This window comes from Bidens hawaiensis, unplaced genomic scaffold (assembly GCF_021521415.1).
Source record: "Bidens hawaiensis isolate Kalapana, Puna unplaced genomic scaffold, B.hawaiensis_p1.1 tig00002477_1, whole genome shotgun sequence".
Taxonomy (NCBI): domain Eukaryota; kingdom Viridiplantae; phylum Streptophyta; class Magnoliopsida; order Asterales; family Asteraceae; genus Bidens; species Bidens hawaiensis.
The window spans coordinates 1,265,646-1,292,643 of record NW_027491136.1 but is presented as its reverse complement, the minus strand read 5'-3'; the positions used below and the strand labels follow the sequence as shown (position 1 = coordinate 1,292,643).

Genomic DNA, 26,998 nt, shown 5'->3' with positions numbered 1-26,998 from the left:
GACCCATATAACCATTTTTCTCTCTATCATACGCCCGCATGACTATCTAAGCAACCCGTGACTACGTTTTCCCTATGTACATTGGTGTCTGTATCGTACATCAGTGGTGTTCAATATTTCTTAAAAAAGCAAGTAAATATGAGACAAGTAATTTCGGTCAACCGGTCCACTCTATGCAAAAGAGGATACCTATTTTGACCTATTTCCCAACCAGCCCATTTTGTCATCTCTAAAGACAAGTAATCTGCCTCACCTTAACAACTTCAGTCAAACCATCTTGAGTGCGTTTTGTCAAGTATTTGGTTTCTTCTTTAGTGAATGAGCAAGGTGGTTTGACCTGCAAATTTGATGAAAGTCAAGCAACCCATTTTGACCCATGCACGTCTGATTCGTTTCCTAACCCAGCCCATGTTGCTCTCCTTTACTTGTGAAAGTAGGGGCAGAATTGGTAAATCCTGCATGTCCTCCAACCATGGGGCCACTGATAAAACTATTTACAAAAATAAACTTATTACACAAAACAAAAATTCTTCAAAATGTAAAAAATAAATAATAAAACAACATTTACCTCCCAAAGATATATGATTCCAATCCCGCTAATGCAATCTAGGAAGAAGAACCTACCATACACAAATATATATAAAGCAATTAGAATGAAAAATTAGCATAATTATGAACAATAAAAGTAGGATAATAGGTAAAGCGTCACCTACAATTTGAATACAACAACAGCTGGGAAATTTATGAAGAACATTTTGAGGTGGTCAACTCGTTGGGCAACGATAAACCTGCATCCAAATATGTTTATCAGTAGTGAGTTGTTTAAGTAGACGACACACAACAAAGTTTTCATGAAAAATGATTTAGAGTTCTAAGCATTAGGTTTATCAACGAGCTGACTTGTATTACTACTATAAACTAGTAATAAAAAACCATTAAGCACTAAGCATGATAAAGATGATTATTTTACAACTTAAATACAAAGCCCATCCCCTAGACACCTATTTTACAACAGTTGGTTATTTTGTTCTCATTACTCAACAAACATATAATCACTAATATCCCAAAAACAAATACTTAAATTCTCATAACCAAAATTTACAAAATTACTAATTTCCCATAACATCAAACAAATATCCCTAACAAAATTTACTAATTTCCCATAATACCAAACGAATATCCAAAAGCAATATCCCTAAGTCTGCAAAACTACTTATATCCCAAAAACAAATACTTGATTTACCATTAAACTTGGTAGGTCTCATTGAAGCATAAAATCAAACACTCGCAAAATTACTAATTTAATTCTTATAATAAGTCTATACATAACCTAACACTAATAGTACCGAAACACAAAAATCCTCGATTAAACCAATAACGTCGCTATGGTTCCAATTATCAACTAAAAATCGAGTAAATTATGGATATAAAACTGAATATGAAACAGAAATTGAACATACCATGGCTACAAATTTAAAATACCGATCAACAACTGTAGAAGGATTGCTTGATTGAATTGAAGGTTTGTGTGAAGTAAGCGAAATCAAATCAGGGGGGCTCAGATTGTGTTGTCGTTCATATCAACGGTTTTGTAGAATCCAATTGAGGAAGAAGGAACGGTTTTGTATCTACAGTTGTAGTTGTGTTATTAAGGAGAAGGAACACGTGAGTTAAAGGAGTTACTGCTCTTACTGAGAACAAATCTTGATTCAACGGTCAATTTAAAATTCCACTCTATAATAACCAACCTATTAGTATAATTTATTTTAAAATCTGAATTTTGAAAAAGATGAATCAACATGCAGCTCCCTTGATTGTCGGCTCAATTAATTTTCTTCTTGGAAATTCCGTATTTGATTTATTCCATCATAATAACCAAAGAAATAACAATTAATTATTGGCTCAAACACAATTGATTAATTCATAGACTTCATCTAATCGAAAGGTTAGAAACGAACCGAAAGGTTCAAGAACAAACGTTCTTTACAATCTTTTAATCTTCAAAAACTCTCTAAACAAGAGACCTATTAATAAAAGATTGAGTATGTTTGATTTACTAAACAGACACCTATTAATGGTTAATAATGATTTAATGAAACCTCTTAATAATTAAATTTAATGGTTAATAATGATTTAATGAAACCTCTTAATAATTAAATTTGAGAGACATGTTGTATGATTCAGAAGCTCCCTTTTAATTATTCATACATCTTAATGACTCAGCATAAGATTGTTCAACAACCGCTTAGTTTAAAAAAAAGTAAATAACTTATATAAAGCTTATTTAAAAAAAAAAGTAAATCACTTATATAAAAGCTTATTTAGAAGATTGTTCAACCAAATGTATTGAAGCAAACGTAATTTTTGTTTGCTGTTTTCGACTAGAATATACTTTTATTATTTTAGAGCTTATTAAAGGAGAAACGACATTTGGTTGCCACAAAGGAGATAAGGCATGCGTTTATGATTGAGTTATTTCGGTTTAGTATGGTTACGAGGCTACTTGAAAGTCGAGTCTTTCATCTACGCATGAGAATGTCGGCACTCAATTGAGAATCACAACAAAAAACCCTAAAAACGGAAAATTGAAAAAGAAAGTAATCTTATAATCATCAACAAATACCATAACTTTCATATTACAGACGGGTCATAGACGTAAATCAATCCAAATTTGGTTGTTATCGTGGAAACTGCTTAGTGACGTATTATCCATTGGTTATCGTCGGTGATACTTAGGGTAGGATTTTCACCAAGGCCTTTTTATCATTTGCATATTATACAAGGTTGTGGCGGCTGTATCGTCGGTCGTACTAAAGATAAGATAATTAATACCTAGACTTTTCGACTGTTTTTCGGTGAGAATAGATGGCAACATGCATAATCGTTTGTAATCCGTCATTAATATGCCTATAATTTGCAATAAAATCTTACAAACGTTTTTATAATGGTCGCCAACCAATCCAAACAGAAAAAATGGGATATTCGTTTCCATTTAAAATCTTTAACTACAACTGATTTAATTTGACGTTGCAAACCTCCATGTTTGTCACATGTATACATCCTCTTTGACTCTTTTGTCTTTGGTTATTTAGTGGGAATTAGTATTATGGTATTGATGGTCTACGAATTAAGATCGATCAAATGTAATCTGGGTCTAGACTACCTATGTGTCCAAAAGATGTCCACACGCAAAGAAACGGACATGGTAATGTGTCAGTCACGTTTTCAAGATTACATTGTCATGGTCTTATAGACATATTTTACTTGCATGGTCATGAGTGGGTATATCGGTGTATATTAGGGGTGTTAAATGGGTAGTGTTCACGGGTTGGCAGTTTCAACGACCCGAACCCCACAATTTAACCCGAACCCAAAAATCGTTTAAGACACATGAACCCGAACATGACCCGCATATTCACAGGTTGACCTGAACACGACCGATTAACCTGAAAATTATTTATTTTTTTCACATATTAATACATTAAATTTCATTTTTACAACAAAAAAATTCAAATTTATATAAAACAACTGAATTTTATTTATAAATATTATGTTAATTTCTATTTTTTTTGGTTTAAATCTTTTACATAAAATACCCAACCAATCTAATTTATTACATAAAATACACATTACAAATTAAAATAAAAAATAAATGGGTTAAACAGGTCAACCCGTAAAAACCGTCGAGTTGACCCGAACTCGACCCGTTTAGTTAAACGGGTTCATTGTTTCAACCCGAAACTAACACTAACCTTTATACCAAACTCAAACCCGTGAATTTCGTATTAGGTTCATGTAGTGTATGAAATTCACACCCCTAGTCTAGATATGAAGTAATTACCATACACGTTAGTGAGTTTTGTCAAGAGCATTTGCATTTTACGTCGAGTATGTGTAAATGAAAAATATAGCACAAAAAATATTTGTGGTTTGTTTGTGATATATGTAAATGCCTTTTAACACCAAAAATAATTATTATAATCTAATGTCACTTTGTGTAGCCTAAAACAACTCACTCACTAACAGTTGATAAGACCATTAGGCCCAAAAAAGTACTAACCATGTAATTTAACACCAAAATTACTTGTAATATCATACTGTGACTCTATAATCAAAACCGAATAACTAACACGTTAGTACGTTACAAAGTTCCGGCCAACTTCCCCTTTTAAAGTGTTTTAAGTTTCAATTAAGGCCTCACAAGTCACAAAGTCGCAGTCTCACACTTTCACGTTTTCTTCTGTTTTTCTTTTACGTTTTCCCAAGTCAAAGCCCAAGCCCAAGCCCAATTGCATAAGAGTTGGCTCATTTGATTTTTCTTCTTTTCTGGACTGGCACAGTACACAAATTGTCAAATTCTATGTTGCAGAATGCACACATCAAATTCTTCTCGTTGATTTTATACCAATAATTTTAGCAATTCGGTCCTTTAATTTACATAATAGCGAGTTAATTTGTTTTCAAATTTAGTTGCAAAGTAAACATTTAATCCAAATCACACTTCAACTTACCAACATCCCATTTTGCAAATGAATCCAATTCGTATGTGACAATACCGACTATCAGTTTTTATATAGTATATAATAATAGACAATATCACGCATATAAGATGCATTAATTAACCAATTAACTGTTCATGCAATCCACCTATGTCCTTTTATAAAATAGGATCTCTCATGCCATGTATTTACTTTATATCTCTTCTTATCATTTTCTCCGGCTTCTCTCTTTTATTATTATTAAATATTAAATATAGTTCCCTCTTTTAAATTATATATATATATATATATATATAATAAAACATATATTAATATTATCCTTTATTTTAATAAAATTAAAATACCAAAACCACAATGATACCAATATAGTTTTTTTATCTAAAAAAAACAAAGTAGTTAGTGCTTGTGCTTCCCATCCTAGTATGTGTACATAACACATCAAACCAATAAAGGCATGATACGAGGCCATCTCAAGTAAGTGTACAACATAACTCATGTAGAGATTGTGTTACCTTTGAGCCTTTGAGGCTGCGTGCTATGCTATGGTGGGGGCTTCAAAGCTCATTCACAGTGCCACGTCAGCGTCACGTGGGCACTGGGGGCATCGAAGCCCAACCTTTTTTTTTATTTATAAAACAAAAAACCAATACAATAATAAATAATACTATAATACAAAAAAAATTAAATAAAAAACATATAAAAAAATTAAAGCTATTTTTAGTCGTCGTCCTCGCCGTCATCTTGCTTATTACTCCAAAGATGTTCAACCAAATCAGATCGAATGCTGAAATTCGTTTCCTTTTTTCGTGTTTTTAATAAATTAGCAAGTTTCTCATCTTCGTTTAGTGTACAGATCGTCTCTGGCTCATCGTTGTACTCGCCTTGGCAAATTGCTCTACCCAAGTCCTCCAATATCATATTATGCAAGATAATGTAAGTGTACATTATGTTTCTTAACTTATCCATTTGTAGAAAACGAGTCGGTTGTCTAATGATAGACCAACGTTTCTTTAATACACCGAATGCCTTTTCGATGTCTTTTCTTGCCGACTCGTGTTTTTTTTTGAAATACTGACGTTTTTCGTCAGTCGGGCACACAAAGCTAAGAATCAACGTGGCCAACTCCGGATAAATACCATCGACTAGATAATATCCGTATTTGTAGTTGACATCGTTCGTGGAAAATGAGATGTCGGGTGAGACTCCATCTGTGAGGCGGTCAAAAATAGGAGACGCATTAATCACAGCTACATCATTGTTTGCACCGGGCATCCCAAAAAACGCATGCCAAATCCAAAGATCAAATGATGCAGCCGCCTCAAGAATAACTATTGGGCCATCATGATCACCCCGATGATATTGACCTTGCCAAGCAACAAGACAGGCTTCCCATTCCCAATGCATGCAATCGAGGCTACCAAGCATCCCGGGAAAACCGTAACTTTGATGATGCACCTCGTATATTTTTTGTACGTCGCTTTGAGTCCGCTTCCTCAAATATTTTTTATGATATAGTTGTGGAATACCTAAGTTTAACAAATTTTATGAAATTCATGCTTAAAATGTTACGATTTTGAAATAAATAATTAGAATATTAATACTCACATTCGCAGAATGTGTGAAGCGCTTCACGAGCCACTGTCTCCGACATCTGTAAGTACTCTTCCATGGCGTCGCTCGCAGTCCTGTACGCTAGTTGTCGAATTGCCGCCGTGCATTTTTGCATTGTTGAATATCCCAGTTTACCTCTCGCGTCCGCCCGTTGTTGGAAGAATGCATAAACGCTTTCTAAATCACCAACTATTCGTAAAAATAGTTGGCGACTCATCCGAAAACGGCGCCGAAATCGTTCCGAATCAAAAGTCGCGTCCGGCGAAAAAATAATCTTTCATCAACCGGTCATGCGCACCTACGCGATCCCGTTGAAGATGAAGCCGTCTTTTTAGTGGTTGTGAGCTTTCACAATGTTGGACTTCGAGTTGGGCAGCCTGTAGAACGGCACTAAATATCACTTCATCCTCTGAATCCGAATTGAAAATATCGTCGATATCGGCTGGAAGTCGGATGTGAAAGATGAGTCAGAAGACATATTTGGGGAGAAAGTTTTATAAAGTTTAAATAGGAGAATGGGATGTTTGGAGAGATTGGGTGAATGGTTATATATATATATGTATGTATTTTATATTATCAATTTTTTTTTAAACGGTATTATAGCCATTGGTGGTGGGCCCCCCCACCTCACCCCCTTCCGCGCCTAGCTTCCCCTCCACCGCTCCCCCCTCCGCGCCCCCCGGCGACGTTTGAAGCCCACCGTGCCCCTCCTCCCCCCCTCCGCGCCCCATAGCGTTCAGTCTGAGAGGTGTTGATGGTTTCACGTGGAAACCCTGGTGATCTCTTGAATACCCATATTTCAAATATATTATTGCCATCTGATTTGAGTAAGCTTTTCAACAAGACCTTTGTCCCAAATTATATGAGCTTCTTTTACCATTTTATGGTCCCTTCAAGAAGGATATACATTAAGGCTCAAGAGGATATAATAAACTACCATCTATACTCTTTTAATTTGTTATTTTGTTATATTTGTTTCATATTATCAACATTTTAGCAAATCAAAATAAGTGTTGTGTAGCTCATTTTCCTCTTCAAATTGTGCACGTATTAGCTCATTTACCCCTTAGAAATGTACCATTACACAATATTGTTGTATGTTTATACCAAAATGAGGAAGATCGGATTAGATATGACCGTTTGTGATGCTTGATGAATCCATAAAGGCTTGTTTATTTACCTTGCATGTTTATGGAAAAAGATAAATTTGCCACTTATGTAAGGTTCTTATGTTGACATCTAGGTAGCAGCTGGCATAGATGAAGCTTTTATACCATCAAAATGAGATGAAGCTAAACCAAGTTTCTTCTTAACTTTTAGAAAAATTTCACAATCTTAGGATTTATGTTACAGTCAAGCTGTAACCAGATGCCAAAGAACATGATTCAAACCATTGTAAATTTTATGCATTCTTTTTATTGTTGCTTTTGAAAACGACACAGAATGTAAGTTTCTTCTTACGAACTTTTCTGTTGGATTACAAGCCTTTATTGTAAAACTTTTATGTTGCAATTTGCATGCTGGATGTGAAGAAGAGGTTATAATGTTCAAACAAAAACAACTTTCATGCTGGAGTGAACTGCAAACATGCACATTTCAGCTATGAGGGAGTTATAGTTGAGGTTTATGAGAGTATGTTCTAGTTGACAACTTATTAGATGACACACAATCATGACAGTTACATCGATGTGGAGTTTTACCATCCACAGATCACAGATGATGAGTTTGACAGGATATGTATAATGAAAGTCAAAAGGACTTTTGACTATCAGATCAAAAGAGGTTGTTTGTATCAATTAAGTTGGGAATAACTTGGGATCGAAATGGTTCTGGCCAATATAGGATTGGGTTGAAACGAGTTGTTTAATAAAAAAAATATATATGTATACCCGAAGTTCAAATTAGGTTCACCAACTATATTTGTTTTTATAATGGCTAGTGGTACGGTGGCAATTACAACAATGGTGGCAACAACGATAGTGGCTGTGACGACAAAAGTTGGTTGTGGGCTGTCCCATCTGGCCATCTTGTAGGAGAAACCAAGTATATAACTAGAACATGAGTGACTTAAACCAACCCTTCCTATTATAACTAAAAAGTAACATACAATGATAATCTTTTATCACCATATGTTTGCTGTAATTTACAACTTCCATCATTCTCTCTAGTTAACCGCATGTTATGGTTCTCTTAGCTATTAGCTATTTTGCTATGCTATTCTATTGTGATATACTGTACTGTATATATACACGTAAAAAAAGGTTTTGGAGTCGGGGGTTCCAACGGGAATAACATGTTTATTCCTTAAGATAGAAATAATGTTTGCGCCTATCACACCCTCTTTAGATCCTACAAATAACTACCTGTACGAGTGAGATTATGAGATTATCATGTGTTCGCTTGCTATTATAAAAAGCGGTATATTACAATAACTTAAGCATGTTAAACTTGGCCGGTTAGGTTGAGAGGTTAAAAACAAACTTGAGTTAAAATTGGTTTAGATCAAAATAGACTCTTTAAAAAATATATAAATTTGGTCATGGTGTGTATGTTCATTATTAGGGTTGGCAATTTATACCCGATACACGAATACACGACACGTATCTACACGACTTTAACAAGTACCGGGTAAGGCCTTAACAGGTTTCGTGTACTAAACAGGTAGACACGAATTCACCTGTTAATTTTCGTGTCTAAACAGGTAAAATACCCGTTTACCTGTTAAGTACATGTTAAGTACCTGATTTGATTTTTTATAATTATACACACACACACACACACATATATATATATATTTATAAGTTATCCTAAACCCTAAATTCCTAAAACATTCTCACTTTTTCTCAGCCGTCACATTCTCACGACATTCATAATTAGGTTAATACGAATAATTTGACTATCGTAGGATCGATTTCAGCACTTATCGTCTTATCGTGTATACCAGGTATTAACAGGTTCGTGTTCGTGTTTGGGAAACAGGTACACGATAAGTTTTCGTGTCGTGTACAGGTATACACATTTCGTGTTCGTGTCTTATCGTGTACGGGTATACATGATATGCCAGCCCTATTCATTAGTTATACAAAAAAAATCTAAAAAATAATGTGGAAAATAAATTTGAAGAATAGACACAATTGCCACCTCTAAGCTATGTAGTTATTATTTTCTAGTTAAATACGCAATTAGGCATTTATGTGACAGACATAATTAGTCTAGTTATAATATTCAACTTATATACGCATTTACCTTATCTTGACACCTAGCTTCCAACTGTTAGTTAATCAGCAATCTACAGCAGTGGCAACCCCCGAAATTAATCCCGAAACCAAGGGCACATGAGTCATTCCACATTCTTCCTATGAGTTTTATCTATCTATTCACCAAACCATTCTAATCAATCCATCCTTCCGATTCAATCCGATTAGGGTTCTGTCAGCAGCCATGGTTTACGATTCAGTTAACGCTTCGATCCCTACCGCTGCGTCCAACACCAAAGACTTTGGGAAGAAGAAGAAGAGGGTATGTGTCAATTTCTTATCTTTCTTTCTTTAATTAAAGATTGATTGATTAAACTTCTATTGATATTGAATTTGTGGGTTTTGTTATGTTTGGTGTGAAGGTGAACAGGACTGCTAAACTGAAGCAGAGCAAGCTTGATGTTCGTCGAGAACAGTGGCTTTCTCAAGGTAATTCTTACATCATTATTGTATTATTATTTGTCTGCATGTTTCAGTTTTTAATTTTGGCTGTATAATTGGTTGGTTTACAGTGAAGAACAGGGGATTAGGGTTTAAGGAAGAAGCAAAAGTGAAATTGGGTGCCGTGGAGACACATGCAGTGGATGAGAAGGATCTTTCTATGGTGAAATTGGAAGTTAGTGTTGGTGGTGAGGAGAATCATTACAGTGATTCGGAATCGCCTTCCAACAGTCCTACCAATTTCACCGGTAGCAGCAGTAGCAGAAGCAGCACTAGCAGCGGTGGCGGTTGTTTTTCAATAAGTGTGACGGATGAAGATGATGGTGATCATGATGATAATGATAATAACGGTAATGATAATCATAACGATGATGTTGATGATGATTGTTTGGATGACTGGGAAACGATGGCCGATGCTTTAGCAGCCGATGACATTCTAAAGAATGATAATGACGAACCTAGCGTGGAGTCACCGGTGCATGTACCTGCACCGGAGCCGGACTCGGTACTAACCAAGAGGACGGGTCAAGGGGCTCATCGGGCGTGGAGGCCCGATGACGCTTCTCGTCCTCAAAGTCTGCCGAATTTGCTAAAACAGAACAGTTTTCCGATGCAATCAGGGTTGCACCATGGTGTCAGGTTTGCTAGTATGACTCCTTCGTCTTGTCCTATATGTTGTGAGGATTTAGACATGACGGATTCAAGTTTTCTTCCGTGCCCGTGTGGTTACCGGCTGTGTCTGTTTTGCCACAAGAGGATTCTTGAAGAGAACGGTCGGTGCCCTGGTTGCAGGAAGCAGTATGGCCAGATGGAGAAGATTGACCAGATTGACCACAAAGCAGCACCTTTCAAGCTGGCTCGTTGTTACAGTGCGAACCCAAGGCATTAGAAAGTAGTCAATGGTTTGTTGATGGTATGGTTCATGGTGTGTCTTCTTTTTCTTTCACTGTGTTTCTTGTTTTGGTGGTTAGTCTTAGACACCGGCACTAGTGCTAGGTTTGTCAATATAGACGGTATTACTACTTTAGTGTTTGGGAGTTATGATGGTTCTCTTATGAGCTTAATATATAGCAATATACTTTTGTAGAGGGCTAGTTGGTATGTGAATACATAAGGTGGTATAGAAATTGAATACATCCTTTTCGAATCGAATGCAAATTATGTCTTTTTTGTTTATTTGTCATCAGGAATGAACACGTTTAATAACGGCAATTTTGTTCGCCATATTTGGTTTAAATTTGTAGTTTCCTGATCTGGTGCAGTTGGATATGACTTATAAGGCATGCTATCATATGCATGTATCATCTCTTAGATAGTGTTGGAACCCATTGTTAACATGTTATTAACTTAATATACTCTTATCAGCCATATCTGTTGCATTGGGCTCTAACTGCATCAGTTGGTAGTTTAACGGAACATAATGAATTTTGGAGTACAGAGTAGGACTTGGTTTGTAGTTTGTACACTTTGCTAAGTGTTATATGCTTACTTTTTCTTGATTTTGTTGTTGAATGCAAGTATGTAGTTTACCCGTTAAGAAAAAGCATTTAGATCAGCTAGAACTCGTATGGTCTTGCAAATAGAATACCAAGTGTTGGGCAGTTGTGCAGCTAATCATGTGCCATGCTTGGTTAAAGGACCGAGTAGTGAATAACAGCCAGCCATGTGAAGAAAGCTGACTGAACTGCTATTTTGATATATGTTAAGACAATAGATGGTTTTGGTTCGGTCAGTCCGGTTGGTCTTGTTTTGTTGGTTTTCTGATCTGGATTGAAAGTTGGAACTCTAAAACCTTTTATGACTTGTACTGTGGGTTTTCATATTATGTACCCCATGCTTTCATCTTTTTTTACGCATTGAACTAGTTTTGTATATATTGACGTGGTGGGATTAGAGGTGCACAAACCAGTTTAAAACTCAAAACCGGTTTAGGTTAAAACCGGTTCGGTTTGGTCAACAAAAGTCAAAACCGGTTTGGGTTAAAACCGGTTCGGTTTGGTCAACAAAAGTCAAAACCGGTTTATGACCGGTTTGGGTTTTGATCGGTTTCGGTTCAGGTTTTGGCCGATTTTTGGTCGGTTTTGGCCGGTTTCGGTTCGGTTAACCGGTTTGGAACCAGTTTTGGTGGAGAAAACTACAAACCAGTTCCGAACCTACGGTTTCAATCGGTTCCAAACCGGTTTCTATAAAATCGGTTTCAAACCGGTTCGGTTTCGGTTAAGTTTTCAGGTCAGTTCGGTTAACCGGTTTAATTGCCCACCTCTAGGTGGGATGTTCAGGATGCTACCTTGAAAAACAATACGTATCAATTACTTAACTGTAGTTATAGAATGATACATAAGACATAATCCATTAATCCCATTTCTCTCTCTTCCACGTCATCTGAAAAAAATATCATATGTTTATGATATTATCAGTCCACTTAAAAAAATGTCATGTATTAGATTAGCGTACATGGGTGTCCCTTTATGTCGAGTTTTGTTTATTTTGTAGTTGTCTTTATATTTTGAGTTTAGCAATATATTTTACATGATACATAAGAAAGTTCGGTAATCGTATAGCTATTCAACTATATTTTGTATCATATTTTCTCTCTATTTTACTCACAACCATTTTATAAAAATATTAAAAAATTATACAATATCTACAATAAAACCTTAAATTTAAATTTCCTATATAAATTTTCTCTCCCCTCTACTCACAACCACTTATAATCATACAATATAATTTACAAATCCTCCTCACATAATTTTAGAGAATGAATGCTCTAAGTACGAATGTTTCTGGCATGTTTGATTGCATAACTTCGGAATTGTGTTGAACACCCTAGCATGGGTTTTTGTCATCTATGTGGAAGGGTGTCAGCCTATATGTTTTTGAATTTTATTAATGTATTGATCGTTTTTTGTCAAACAGACTTTCATTTTACTTGTACAAGTAACTGAAAATATATTCGAATTTCATGTATTTGTACTAGAAAGTAGAAATTGAGGTGGTTACACATTAAAAGCATTGTATCTTCTTTTTCCTAAGAAAACATCGTAATTTCCAAACTTTATTTAAGAGAGACAAAAGAGCTGGTTTGATCATATTATGTCTCTAGCTGCGGAGAATTTCCTTAACTTTTCAAAAATGTTTAGGACAAAACAAAAATGATTAAATTAAAAGCACTCGAAGTATATAACTATATATCGTTTTCGTCATGGTTAACTAAATCGTTGTTTAGCTTTATTTCTTCTTGTAACTTTCGCATCCAATTTGTTTGCAATTTGCTTCAATGATGATGATTGATGGGTGACTAATAAGTTCTATTCGAGCCCAAAACTCTTTAACATGCACTAAAAGTCGACTTTACAGTGACCAAATTATCTTAAATAAAATATGATTACAAGAATCTTATTAATCATGTTTAGAGTGTTGAAAATAAATAATAGTACAAATGGTAACCTCAAATCAAATTATGTTTCTACTATTGTTCTATGATTCAAACCGTCACTTTTTTTTTTCCGGTTTTCAGCCATCTTTAAGGTATTTTTGTAATTCTATCATCTTCTCAAACGTGTTTAATTCCATCATATGATCAAGAAAATCATCTCACTTAAGAAACTGTTGCCATCACTTAAAAGAAAAACCATTTAAACTTGTAGTGTGGTACATAAATATGAATGAATCTATTGCCCCTTTGACCACGTCTATAAATTTTTATCCATCGTGTGCATGCATTATTAAACTTAATAACACAAAGTGGTCTAAGATAAGAACAAAACGCATCAACATAATTGCTTTCTTTTCGTCTCCCGATACTTACCCCTAGTTTTCTATTATTGAATTGAAGTTGTCATAATGCTCTAATAAAAGTCATATTTATTAAGAAGCCTTCCAAGCCTTGATGATAAAGGCCTTTTTTTCTTTGAGAGTGAAGACCAGGGTTTAAAGCTTCGCATATATATATTTTATCTTTTTAGTAATTTAGCCATTTAGGATTAGAAATATATAAGTGTGTGTAGCTGTTAGAAAAATAAAATAAATTCAACTTACGAAAAACCGCATTAATATTCATAAACTGGAAAAAAAAACGATTGACAACCTCGTATTGAAATATTTCAAATAAGTAAGTAATCTTTCTTTAATCTTTATATTTATATAATGTGAACCTATACGGATTAGAACCTCATTTCCCAAATCACGTTTAATAGCTCTTATTTACAATACAACATATCAAAAGTAGAGTTTCATCTACTAGCGTGGACCGTGGGGCAATAAAAAACATTGTGACTCAAGTTTTATTATGTACGACACAAATTTTAAGCCTACCACGCGTTACGCATGAAATCATCCAAATATTCATCTTAACTATTCCGTTACCTCTATGACTAATAATAGGTACTTCGAATGAAAGTCCAATTATTATCATCAATAAAGTGTGTAGGGTTTGCTTCCGTGGAATATTAAAATTGTATGCTGGATATAAATTAATATTTCATTCTTATAACGTTAACTTTTAACGAAATATTAAATTGAGTAATAATTTTTTTATTAAAGAGTTTAAGAAGAGTCAACAATGTTACCAGAAATATAAATGGCTAGCATTGTTTTTAACGAATTTCTTGTATTTAGACTACGAATTTTCAAAATTTAGAGGGTCTTGATGCCCCACTTTGGTTAGATTATGTTGTGTTAACGGACTCACGTTGGCTTCAGAGTTTGGCTTGGGCGTTCCTTTAGGAAACCATAACGTCGGCTGCCACTAGACAGTCGTGCCGCCACAAGAGCAGAACTCTCTGTCATAACACACGGTGGGACGAAAACCCGGGTGGGCTCGGAATCCGATCTGACAACCTTGTACAAGGCCCAGCTCAAATTCATTATTGTCAATATCCACTCAAAGTGACACAAATGTGGATCGAACTTGGGTTTCCACTAGAGAGCCCAAGTCTTTAAGGGATAATTGGCTAGCCTTTTAACAATTTAGAAATGAGTTGTAACTTTTTTATTAAAGATTTGAATGAAAAAAAAAGGTTAGAAACGTGAATTTAACATCGAGTAATGTTGGTAAAAGTTTTAAAGCCTCAATCACAGAAATCACTCGCTTTAGGCCTCTTTTGAGACCGACCACTCTCTCGTACTATTTGTTAAACTAGAGTCCAGGAGTCCTACTTACCATTATTACCAAAGTCTAATGACATGAAATACACGTTTTATGTTCAGTCACATTATAGTGTTTTCATGTCCAAGGCTCGGCTCGTTGGCTCGATCGTAGGCTCCTCGTTCAACTTCAAATTCGAGCTCAAGCCGAGCCGGGCTGCCTCATTTAATTTCTAGCTCGATGTCGAACCCACCCTAGCTCGACTCGCACTTGGCTGTCTCATGAACAACCCTAGATGTCTTGAGTTTAAGTCTCCTATAGTATAAATTTGCCCGTTCAATAAGAAAAAGTTTTTCATTCCATCTTTTAACTATAACTAGGGAGTATTCGTCAAATTTGCTTTTAGTTCGAATCAGTTTCCTGCTATAGAATTTTTTAAACTAGAAAAATCGATTTTAGTGCGTCCATGCACGTATAGAGTCGAACAAATAACCAACTTGTACACATAAAAAATAAAATGTATTTATTTAAAATTAGGGCACTCATTTGGTTCAAAACTTACAAACATGTAACTCGATTTCAATAATAACGAATTCTAAATGCAAATGTGACTCTAAGCCAACTCGAAGAAACTTAAATTCACTTGGATTATAATTTGTTTTTTCAAGCTCGATTTGCATATTCATTTATTATCTTTAAAACAAACATTTATTTGGTAACATGAAATATCTTGTGACTTTGTCAAATTGATTTAACTTCAAATCCATTGTATGACTTTGAACATTGACAAGGGGTGTGGACATTTGTTGACTTTTGAGGGATACTGACCTTGACTGCTTTTAAAATAATCCCACGTTACTTCCACTTAACTTCCAAACATATACATCAACGAGATATGATACGATACGAGGGGTCCATTTGATTTCTAGCCTAGGATTCTTCGACGCAACACCCAACTCTAGTCTTTATGTCTGTTTCAGTAAGTTAATATTATACACTTATGAAAAGCATATTTGATTTGGTGTATGATTTTATAGAATTTAAAATCTCTGCTTACAAAAGAGAATTCATGGCATCTAATCTTTTTTATAATAACTTTATTAAAAGTACACAGTTTAAACTATAGGTGTTTGTCGAAAATCATGCAAAGGCTCTAAACTTAAACAAGTTAGTTTATGTCACTTTATATGGTTTAACTAACCGTTTCAAACTTTAAAACCAGCCGCATAAACTACCTGCTGTTTAATTTTATTAAATTTTCCACCAACATTTTTTCAAACGACCAACAAACTACAGCCACCCGGCTACACCTATTGGTAAAAGGTCGCCTACGCGGCCACGTCGTCAATCGCAGAAAGTACTAGCGAACCAGCTCGCCACCAAATTCCCTAGGAAACCCACCGCCCAAAATCCACTGTGATAAAACCCCTGGCTCATGCACATAACAATTTTTTGTTACAGACAACGCTCGAACCGACAACCTCCCTAAAAAAAGGTCACTGTGTGCCTATTTATCACCTTTACGCAAACTAATGAATTTGAAAAAAAGAACAGTAAAAATAATCTAGTTTAAACCGCGAAGCTGTAAAATTCAGCTGGTACAGCTGACCCACCAAACCCGGTTGCTTTGAATCGTTGTTTTCTAAAACAATAACTAATAATCCGACCCATAATTTTTATCAAAAACAAACGGAATCAAATAGCTTCGACAAAATAAAACCTGATTAACAAGCATAAACATGAAAGGTATTGCAATCACAATGCCAATATAGGTCTAGCCAATTTGGTAGAGGCACGCGCCAAAGTTACATTGCCATTAAAATTTGTAATCACAACAATCATTATAATTTACCAATGTGTCACAATATAATTCATTTTTACATTCGCTTCAAAAAACATACCGACTAGAGGTCAAAAAACGACTCTTTGAACACCTCTACCAGTACAAATTTTGATCAGAAATTTCATCGGAGGGTCAAACAGACCAGCCCTAACTGCAATGGCCACCCATGGTGGTTCATGTTCATCCACAAAAGCAAGTGTCGTCTGATGCCAAAAGTTGCCGGGACATATAGGGCATGAAAACCGACGAATTCATTTTTCCACTTGTTAATAAAAGAAGTGGCGGGCAAAAGAATGATCGGCTACATACGTCTACAATTTAGCAACCTTCGGTGAAGATGGTGGAGATACGGAAAGTGTCGATGGCAGCTTGTCATCGTTTCTCTTTCTCTTTCTCTGGTTGGACTGCGATTGATTGATTCCCGTTTTTTCGGTTTTGAAAATCGAATCTTTCAAGCGTGTGACGTCTGATAGCTTTACCGGTTTCAGAAGGTAGTCCTCAGCCCCTTCCTCTAAACATCTGTTTTCATCACATACAAATATAATACAAGATCAGCATTTTGAGACAATCAATAAATAGATAATAAAATAATGATGAGTGTTTATTCACAAGAAATTACTCTTGGCTCAATTGCTGTTTGGCCCGAGAAAAATACCAAGCCCAATAATTAAAATGGGTTGGTAAATTTGTCACCTAAGTCAAAGTTAACATTATAAATAGATGGTACCGGATTAAGGCTTTATCACTAGAGACAAGTTTTTAAGTCATATTATGTGTGTTTTAGTGTTTAGTTACATAAATTGATTCTTGAATTAGTTGGCCCTAATATTAATAATTCTATGTGTGGAGTGGAACTAGTATGTCTAAATGTAATTACGGTACAAGGATTCTTAATCTTATATCTTACCGATCGATGCGAGTAACAATGTTCTCAGAAGACATGATGACAACAGGAATCTGCTTCAATGTTGAAGAATTCTGCAAATGATTAAAAACCATACCGCTATTAGCAAACAAATTTATGTGCAAATTATGAAATTTAAACACAAAAATTACATATAATTGAAATACTTCAAAACAAAGATAGATATTATTACAAACCTTAATTTTCTTCAAAAGCTCAAATCCTGTCATCCCAGGCATTGAATAATCGGTGATGATCAAGTTCACCTTCAAATCCTGGCATCACAAACAAAAACAATCTATCATTTATCTTTATATATTGTAATCAGAGCATAATATTATAACTTACATCGAAATGAGTCGTATTGGCGTCATCCTCTAAGCCTAAATATTCTAAGGCTCTGCTTCCACTATCAACAACGGTAACTTTGAAGGATGAGACTTTGAGGAGGCGTTCGATGACTTTGCGGTCGATGTTGCTGTCATCAACGGCGAGAACGTGAAGCTCTTTGGATTTGGAGGATGGGATTTGATCGCAGCAGGAAGAAGCATTGATGGTCTCCATTTTGATGAGATTGAATGAATATGTTGAAGGGTAAGTAAATGTGAATGAATGAATATATATGAGTGGAGAGAGGAAGAAGATCGTGAGGAGACTGTGAGATCTTGAGAAATCTGGATGGCATAATCACACATGTCTCCTTTGTCAGCCTCTGACCCACCGCCCTATTCCTATTCACTCCACATCTTTTTTAAATTTATTATTCAACTCATTAAATAATAATAATAAATTCGAAAATATTGTATATCACTCTTTTTTAACGGTTATGCATTTTAAGGTAAAACATACGGTATAGCACAGCTAGACTTTTATAGCATCTTTTATAACAAAGTCAGCCGCTAGAGGCGGTCGGTCACAAGGGGGGCAATGTGGGTGTCTGGTTGGACAAACGTTTAAAAATTCTTGATATTGGACTACGTGTTATCGTTAAAGCCGGCATGTGAATTCATCCAATCATATTGTTACACGTAGCGTTGACTGGACACAACCTTTCAACCCTTGTCGGTCGCGCCACCGGTGAATTCACCCTATTGTCGTTTGCGCCCGTTGAATTCAACCATTCGCGAGCCAGCCCACCAATTTTCTTCATTTAGCCCAAGTGAGCACGCCGCTCGCGGCGAAGTGAGGGTATTGTGGTGTTCGTGGCCGACGTGGCTCGCGCCACTCGCTGAAGCCGGTCGCTCGCTTGCCCAACGCATATTCTTAGATATATATTTCTTGAATACTTGAACTTATAAGTCAATTGTCATGATAAGTTCATTCTAATACCATGGTTTTGCTAATTGTTATTATTATTATTGTTATAACTTTAATCGTTGTTTAAAAAAATAGTTTATATGATTAAGTTCGTTAAGATCTGATGGACATATTTTTGAGTTTTGACTGGGACACGTAGTGCGAGCCACTAGTTAGAATTTGACAACTTTTCTCTTGAAAACCTGGGAATCTATTTCATCATGTTGATGTATTTGATGCAAATGCAATAGTAAAAGGTGAAACACCATAACTAAAATTGGCCCATGAAAAGTCGGAAATTTTTACAAAAAAGGATCCCAAAGTTACTTTGTCTATGGTAAAAAGCATCCAAACTTTGAAACTTTATTACCCAAAGCCCGATTCACTTGAGAAGGGTAAATGTAGCAAACTTTTAATGTCATTGCCATTTTTTAAGTGAATACATATATTTTTTTAACTTTATTAAGCTTATTAAATGTAAGTCAACGCATCAGAACTACAATGAAATGCATAATTTACTTTAAACTTTAAAGACTACGACGCCATATCTTATCTTGAACATCTTTTACGTAATAAACACATTTGATTATATTCAAATCTTTATAGAAAAATAATAACTTAACCAAGATAGTTTTTGTCGGATAAACAAGTCTTTCTTTCATTTTTCACTATAAATTATTTTATTGTAATTTTGATTGAAAAGGTCGTGCCCTCTCCGCATTATCGTTTTTATACTTTGTATCATAACCGTTATGCACTCTCAGTAAAATTTTAAATATTTTTTTTGAAACCACAGATCACTTTAATCATAAAGTGCATATTTCAAGCGTTGTTGACCTAGTCTGTTGTAATCAAATACACTGGTCAAATTTTTACACCACTAAATACATACGAAACCGCAATCAGTTTTATATAAGGGGTAGGCTAAACGCATCCCTTTGTGTACTTCATACCCCTCCCCTAGACTTTCAATTTATTTTGCAATTTTATTTGACATATTGCTACCCTCTAATATTTTTTTTCATTTCAAGTCTCCCTTTAAAATATCAAATAAAAATCCTTACATTTTATTTTATCTTTTTTCATTTTCTCTCTTTTTATGTTTATTATTCTTTATCATAATAATAATATTTATTATTAAATGCATTAGAAAATGCATTTAAAGAATAATGATATAACGTCTTTATAAAATCAATAAAATGTTTTGTATGTTTTTATCTTATCATATGTGTTTCACGGACAAAAAAAATCATTTGAATTTTGTTAGGTTTGGGTGCATAAGATAAATGTCACATAACATGTGAAAAGAATCAACTTACTGATTAATTCGTATGTTGTTTAATCTCGTTTATTGATTAAAAATGTGATTTTTTATTTAAAAAAAAGGTAAGCTATCTCTAAAAATTATTTTTTAAAAACTCTAAAAGTACCAAAACACATAAAGAAAAATATCTTTTTAATTAAAGAAACGTTTTTTTTTTTGCAAAAACAATTGCTCCCTCCGTCCCATTAAAAGTGTCCATATTTCTTTTTTTATTTGTCCCATTACAAATGTCACTTTCAAAATTTATTAGTCAATTTCCAAGTTTACACTTAAGCACACACAACTAGCATTAATAAAAAATATTGTGGACCCATTTTTCAAGGGCATTATTGTCATTTTGTTATCAAAAAAGGTAATCATTCAATCCATTAACTTTGTGTTTTTCAAACTAAGACACTTTGATCGGGACTGAAGGAGTATTTTGTTTATTTTTAATAACAAAAAAATTGTTTTATAATATGAAAAAGGAAAAGAAAAACTCTTTAAAGTATAAAAAAATTATTTTTAAATAATAATGATAATAAAAGATAACAAAATGGTAAAGAAAAAACAAAAAATATTCAAATCGTATTAATGTAAACCTTTAAGGAGGTTATACGTTTAGTACAAGCAGAGAGAGATACGTCTAGCAACACCCTTTTATATAAATACGTTAAATTACCTCGTTTGAGGTTACTCTAATTTACTACTTATAGACTAAAATATATACTTTTTGTTCAACATATGAGTTCGTAGAAACGTAAGATTAAAGTTAACAACTTTTAAGAGATAATACGTACATGTTCTAGAGAATTAAATTTTCCTACACTTTATATGACTTTACGTTTGATTGTCTTATTACATTTATGTATACATATTGTTTTCTTGAGTTAATTTTGTTTATTTTTAACGTGTTATTCCTTCATCACTTTTGTTATTGTTGTTCTTCCAATAATTTAGAGAATATACCCAGCAAAGATATAATATATACCCAAAGCATCGAGACCATATTTTAATAATGTGTACCTTCCCCCAACAGAAAGCATGTTTACCATCCATTCAGATACCTTCCATGTAATAAGATTAGCAAACTTAGAATCTCTTCAAAAATCAACAACAAACTATGAGTTTGGAAATTACAACCTTTAGGAAATGCTGAAGTAGAAAAGAAAGAACTTCCAATACTTCTTAACTAACCCAAAAGCAAACCCATTTGTCCTCAAGGATTTATGAGAACCATATGACCTAACAACCTGACTTCCTCCACTGAAACTACAAAGACTAACATATTCGACTAAAGAGAAGACAACCTTTTAAACCCCGAACATTTTAAAAAAGGTTCAAGCTAAACTATTTTAAACTTCAAACACATTAGTAGTAAAACAGCCCCCCCATACACACACTCCACCCGGTAAGTAGTATTTATGACTAATATATTGAAGATATAAATCATAGTTTTAAAAACTATCGTGAAATGAAGTGAGTAGATTAAAAATATTATTTAAAAAAAAAATTTAAACGACAGATGATGCATCATTTACTCGTATTAACCTATATCAGGATATGAACTCTCGTGCCCTCCTTAATAGTCAAGGGTGGAATTGAAAGAAGTTTCCTTGCTTTTAAATGGGTGCATGGCACTGGATCCTGGAAAACTAAGCTAAATAGCGATAGTTTTTATATTAATACTGAAACATGAATAATATTATTCTTAATTATTTTGTGGTTTGTATTTTGACACAAACATGAAACACCTTACTTTATATAATATTTATTTATAAAAAAAACAGAAAAGGAAGAAAATAGTATATATATTTAATGTTACTTTTTAGTTTTTACATCGGTAACTTTTGGCGTGATGTTGAAAAAACAATGCAACGATCAGAAATTCAAAGTCAAAAGGTGCATTTAAATAATTTTGTGTGGTCCATAAGTCAATACAACAAATCAAAGAGACAAACGAGTATGATTCTTCTTTCTTTTGGAAGATATATCCCCTTTTTATTTAATTATTTACTTTATCGTATCCAAATACATCATAAATCAAAACGAAATGACCAAACAAATCACAACAATAATAATTTTATAGTATATATTTAAATAATGTTTTGTTTGATAATATTTTGCCCCTGTAATTCTTAGAACGGCGGGAAAATATTTATTTCATGGTTGTTTTATGTTTATGCATCATTTCAAAAAGCTTACAAATATATACATGAAATTTTATAACTGTTTTATTTATTTCATGTTTACTTTATTTCTTAAAAGGTATATAAAAGACCCAAAATAATATGTTTTAGTGGTGATACATAAAATACGTAAAAGTTTATTCACATAGATCACTTATTATATAAACACCACTTGTTATGATTTTCTCTTTTTATTATAATATTTTTTGTGAATATATTAATACTACCACATGTTTAAACCTGATCGGAATACTGATTGGGACAGGAGATATGAAAGAGTTTTCAGAATCTCATCATTATTTAAATAAGATCTTGTTCCTCTGACCCACCAAAATCTTCAAACATGGAACCTCCCTGCCATCAAGGGAACCACCATTCATTCATGTTCTTTCCTAAACTATACACATGTATTTGTTTTTATGCAAAATTATTGTATACTTGGTTTTAGATTTACAAATTTAGATGTTCAACTAAAAAGATTATTTTGATTAGAAACTAAGTTAAGTTAGTGTAATCAATTTCATATTAAATACAATATTAATAATTAAATTTATTGCTAGCATTACTCATGCCCGTGATATTATTGGTAGCTTGATTCATATGAACTAATACAATAATATTCATGGTTCGGTGAAAAACAATATGCATTCAATTGTTATTTTCTTTGAGCGGCAAGCAAATATACTACAAGAGTACATATTTAAACCTGAAAATCAAAGTACACCAATTCTTCCAAGTAACTAACTTGTGTTTATGTCTTCAAATATTTTTTTTGAGTCATAGTGAATGTAGCATTTTGATTTATATATTATTGCTCATATATTCTCGCTATTTGCCACTAGTTTATTAGTTCATATTGACTTGAGTATACTAGTTATCTCATTGTTAATTTGACATAAGAGTATTTGTAACCCTTGCCCTATCTCAAAATCTAAAATTACACTAAAAAAACTATATTTTCTCTCTTTAAATGATATTCTTTTATATATTTATTACTATTTTTTTCTCTTTCCTCCACTAATAACCACTTTAAAAAATATTATAAAATTATAAAGGGTCAACATTAACTTTTCAAATCTACGACCCTAATAGCCTCACACCCAAGCGACATTGTGGGTTGACCGATCAAGTTAGTTGACTCGGTTGGTTGTGCGTGGACGGTGACGAATTTTTTCGACGGATAAATTAATTTGATACCAAGCATATGCGGGTTGCAAACTTGCAAAAGATCGTTACACGTTTCTAATTCCACCACCCCCATACCACACTTGCAAAAGTTGTTCAACTAAAAAGATTATTTTGATTGGAAACTAAGTTAGGTAAGTTAGTGTGTAATTGATTTCATATTAAACACAAAATTAAAATAATTAAATTTATTGCTAGCATCACTCATGCATACACCGTCATATGAACTAATACATAACATTCATAGTCCGGTGAAAAACAATATGCATTCAATTGTTATTTTTCTTTGAACTGCAAACAAATATATTATAAGAGTACATATTTACACCCGAAAATCAAAGTTCACTAATTCTTTCAAGTAACCAACTTGTGTTTATGTCTTCAAAGATTTTCTCCGGGTTCTTGTTAATGCAGCATTTTGATTTATTTATTCTTGCTCATATATTCTCGCTATTTACTACTAGTTTATTAGTTCATATTGACTTGAGTATACTAGTTAGTTCATAGCTAATTTGACATAAGAGCGTTCGTATCCCTTCCCCTATCTCAAAATTCAAAATTACACTAAAAAACACTATATGTTATCTCTTTTTTTTCAATTAGATGATATTTTTTTATACATTTATCTTATTTTTTCTCTTTTCTCTACTAATAATCATTTTAAAAAATATTATAAAATTATAAATAGTCAACAGTAACTTTCAAATCTAAGACCCTAATAGCCTCACACCCAAGTGACATTACAGGTTGACCGGTCGAGTTAGTTGACTCGGTTGGTTATGCGTGGAGGGTGGTGACGAATTTTTCAACAGATAAATTAATTTGATACCAAGCATATGTAGCTTGCAAACTTGCAAAAGATTGTTGCACGTTTCTACCTCCACCACCCCATACCACACTTTAACCTCATCTTTCACTGTCTTCGTTGCCACTGTACCCACTACCCACAGCCATCACCTCCACAGCCTTAGCTGCTACTTCGACGCGATTATCATATCCAACAACATTACCATGTGTCGCCACTACCCCTCGTAAACGCAAATACAACATGTAAACTATTTTGGTATTTTTGTTCTTTCTAAAACGACCAACTTCAAGGTAATCAAGTTGGTCAAAAACTAGTTTTGACTTGCGTCAGTTGATATTCTCTTAAAACCATTTCTACCTAAACTCATTGGTCACATACTTTAACCCAAAATCGTTTTGACCGTTACAAGATCCAAACCAACACACCAATTTTACAAGGCTTACTCCCAATTAATTATGAAGTAATATATAACATAACAATAGGCTAGCGCTATAGAAAGAATGATTGCAATACCAAAAGCGTGACTGGTAAGTAGCGCAAACGAACCATAACTCAACATGCAAACTTGAAAACTTCTAGGGCAAACGAACCATAACTCAACATGCAAACTTGAAAATTTCAGGACTGGGTATTGGCTTAATTATATAGTTTTTCTCACGTATAAGATGCGCATGATATTAGATGATAATCGATCCAATTACCCAAGATACACATACCTGTTTATAATACAATAATCTACTAATTTGTTAACATTTAGTTTTTATATTCCCAATTTACTTGAGTAATTAAAGTATATATAAATTTTAATAGTAAAATATACGTATAAATCCCAACAAATAATTATAAACAAACTAACAAGTATACCAAATACACGACGTATAACTACCAAACATATGCAAGGTTGGTCGGCTGGATAAAAAAATTCACTTCATAACAAGAAATGAAAACGATAGTCATGTAACCAATATCCTTCCCAAATTCATTCTATTACTATAAGGTTAATGAGTTTTATATTATGGATATGAAAGCCATTTATGGGGTGGAAGAGGTAAATAACATTGAGTTGACTGGCTACCTTTTCACGCCTTGGAAATTAAATATGCCACCGCCAGCCTTCTCATACCATACAACGCCAACGTCAACAATGGCAACGGTGACTTTTCCCTCCGTCTCTGGTGAAAGATATGCTACTATTTCGTATGCACGCATTTATTCACTCAATTGCCTCCCAACAACCACCAACGGCCACTTTATGTTACTTCAGAAATTACTTTTTATTTATTTAACATACCTTATTCTATTTTCTTTATGAAACTATAAAAACACTTACAAGAAAACGATAAAAAAAATTAAGAAGCAAAAATTAATTTTCATGCGACAAAATTTGTCACTCTCTTTCACTCACAACCAACCGAGTCAACTAACTTGATTAGTCGGCCTGCATGTCACTCGGTTGTAAGGCTGTTAGGGTTGTAGATTTGTTTGGTATCCTCCTCGTCCAATTGCATGGGGGCGATGGCTAATATTGGGATCTTAGGTCAGTAGGTCACAGGTTCAAAACCTGACTTAATGGGGTTTTCACGCAGTGATGAGTTTTCTCATTGATGATGTTTCTGGGTGAGTCAGGCCTGGAGTCGTCAAATGCAGTATATACGGTTCACATCATATCTCATCTTAGAAAAAATCACTCATGTATTGAGAGTACAGTAGAAACTCGATAAATTAATACTCAATTATTTTATAAACTCTCTAAGATAATATTTTTTGCCGGTCCCGACTCGAGGATAGGGTGCTAAATTAATAATTTGCTAAAATTATAAGATAATACATTTTTGATAATTTCTTTAGACCCCATATAAAATATAAATTAATAATTCCTTATATATAACATATTACATGAATGATTTATGAAGGTTTCTTGAAAAATGACTCAATTGTCTTTTGTTTTTTGTTGAAATCAATTTCCTCTTGAATCTCGTTTCTAATTTTCCTTAGCATGGTAAGAACTTCTGGTGTTGTTTTCTCATAGCTCAACAAGAAATTGTTCAATGTGATTGCCGCTTTAATAGCTTCGTTTCGCGAAGGGGGCTCCATTGTAGAACTTTCATCATCTTCTTCATCGATATCATCTTTATTAATTCCAATAACGCTTTCAATGATTTCTTCATCAGTCAACAACTGTGCAACTACATTTTCTTCTAGGTGAGTCGGAACATTCTACTATAAATTAATAAAATATTAATTAATATATAAATTAATAATTATTAATTTATCAATTAATTAATAACTCTTTTAATTAATAAATTTTGGTGGTCCCAAGTGTATTATTTTATAGAGTTTCTACTGTATTTTCACCGCTGTTTAAAAAAACCATTTATTCAACAAGTGAGAGACCTTTGTATCTCTCTCACATAAACTCCTTATCTCCTCCAAAGACTACTTTGGAAACGGCATGCTTGGTCTCTCTCCTTCATATCGGCTTCCTGGAGCTACATACTACAAGATGTTATTAGTTTGAAATGCCCGAAACACATCATACAACAATGTGCCTATTGATACATGATTCTACAAGGGTT

General features: G+C 33.8%; 3 protein-coding genes across 3 annotated transcripts; 1 reads left to right on the top strand and 2 right to left on the bottom strand.

Annotated features, from left to right (window-relative positions):
* Window positions 1–5,216: 5,216 nt before the first annotated feature.
* Window positions 5,217–6,225, bottom strand: LOC143619519 (uncharacterized). Its single transcript, XM_077091427.1, has 3 exons — window positions 6,105–6,225; window positions 5,517–6,025; window positions 5,217–5,405 (listed from the first exon to the last, which is right to left on the bottom strand). Exons 1-3 carry the CDS (start codon window positions 6,223–6,225, stop codon window positions 5,217–5,219), a joined length of 819 nt encoding a protein of 272 aa, XP_076947542.1.
* Window positions 6,226–9,513: 3,288 nt separating this feature from the next.
* Window positions 9,514–11,004, top strand: LOC143619680 (uncharacterized). Its single transcript, XM_077091556.1, has 2 exons — window positions 9,514–9,796; window positions 9,880–11,004. The coding sequence occupies exons 1-2, from the start codon at window positions 9,715–9,717 to the stop codon at window positions 10,695–10,697; spliced, it is 900 nt and encodes a 299-aa protein (XP_076947671.1). The 5' UTR covers window positions 9,514–9,714; the 3' UTR covers window positions 10,698–11,004.
* Window positions 11,005–16,709: 5,705 nt separating this feature from the next.
* On the bottom strand, window positions 16,710–18,205 carry LOC143619682 (two-component response regulator ORR5-like). The gene is made up of 4 exons (XM_077091558.1): window positions 17,990–18,205; window positions 17,839–17,916; window positions 17,645–17,715; window positions 16,710–17,256 (listed from the first exon to the last, which is right to left on the bottom strand). Exons 1-4 carry the CDS (start codon window positions 18,203–18,205, stop codon window positions 17,049–17,051), a joined length of 573 nt encoding a protein of 190 aa, XP_076947673.1. The 3' UTR covers window positions 16,710–17,048.
* Window positions 18,206–26,998: the final 8,793 nt, after the last annotated feature.

Excerpts from the sequence above, each read along its gene's own strand:
- LOC143619680 (XM_077091556.1), top strand. The coding sequence starts at position 9,715 with ATGTTTGGTGTGAAGGTGAACAGGACTGCTAAACTGAAGCAGAGCAAG. Across the intron at positions 9,797-9,879 it reads AGAACAGTGGCTTTCTCAAG|TGAAGAACAGGGGATTAGGG; the intron begins GTAATTCTTACA and ends GTTGGTTTACAG.
- LOC143619682 (XM_077091558.1), bottom strand. The coding sequence starts at position 18,205 with ATGGAGACCATCAATGCTTCTTCCTGCTGCGATCAAATCCCATCCTCC. Across the intron at positions 17,917-17,989 it reads CCAATACGACTCATTTCGAT|GATTTGAAGGTGAACTTGAT; the intron begins GTAAGTTATAAT and ends TTGTGATGCCAG. Across the intron at positions 17,716-17,838 it reads AGCTTTTGAAGAAAATTAAG|AATTCTTCAACATTGAAGCA; the intron begins GTTTGTAATAAT and ends AATCATTTGCAG.
- LOC143619519 (XM_077091427.1), bottom strand. The coding sequence starts at position 6,225 with ATGCAAAAATGCACGGCGGCAATTCGACAACTAGCGTACAGGACTGCG. Across the intron at positions 6,026-6,104 it reads GCTTCACACATTCTGCGAAT|GTATTCCACAACTATATCAT; the intron begins GTGAGTATTAAT and ends TGTTAAACTTAG. Across the intron at positions 5,406-5,516 it reads ACATCGAAAAGGCATTCGGT|GACTTGGGTAGAGCAATTTG; the intron begins GTATTAAAGAAA and ends ATGATATTGGAG.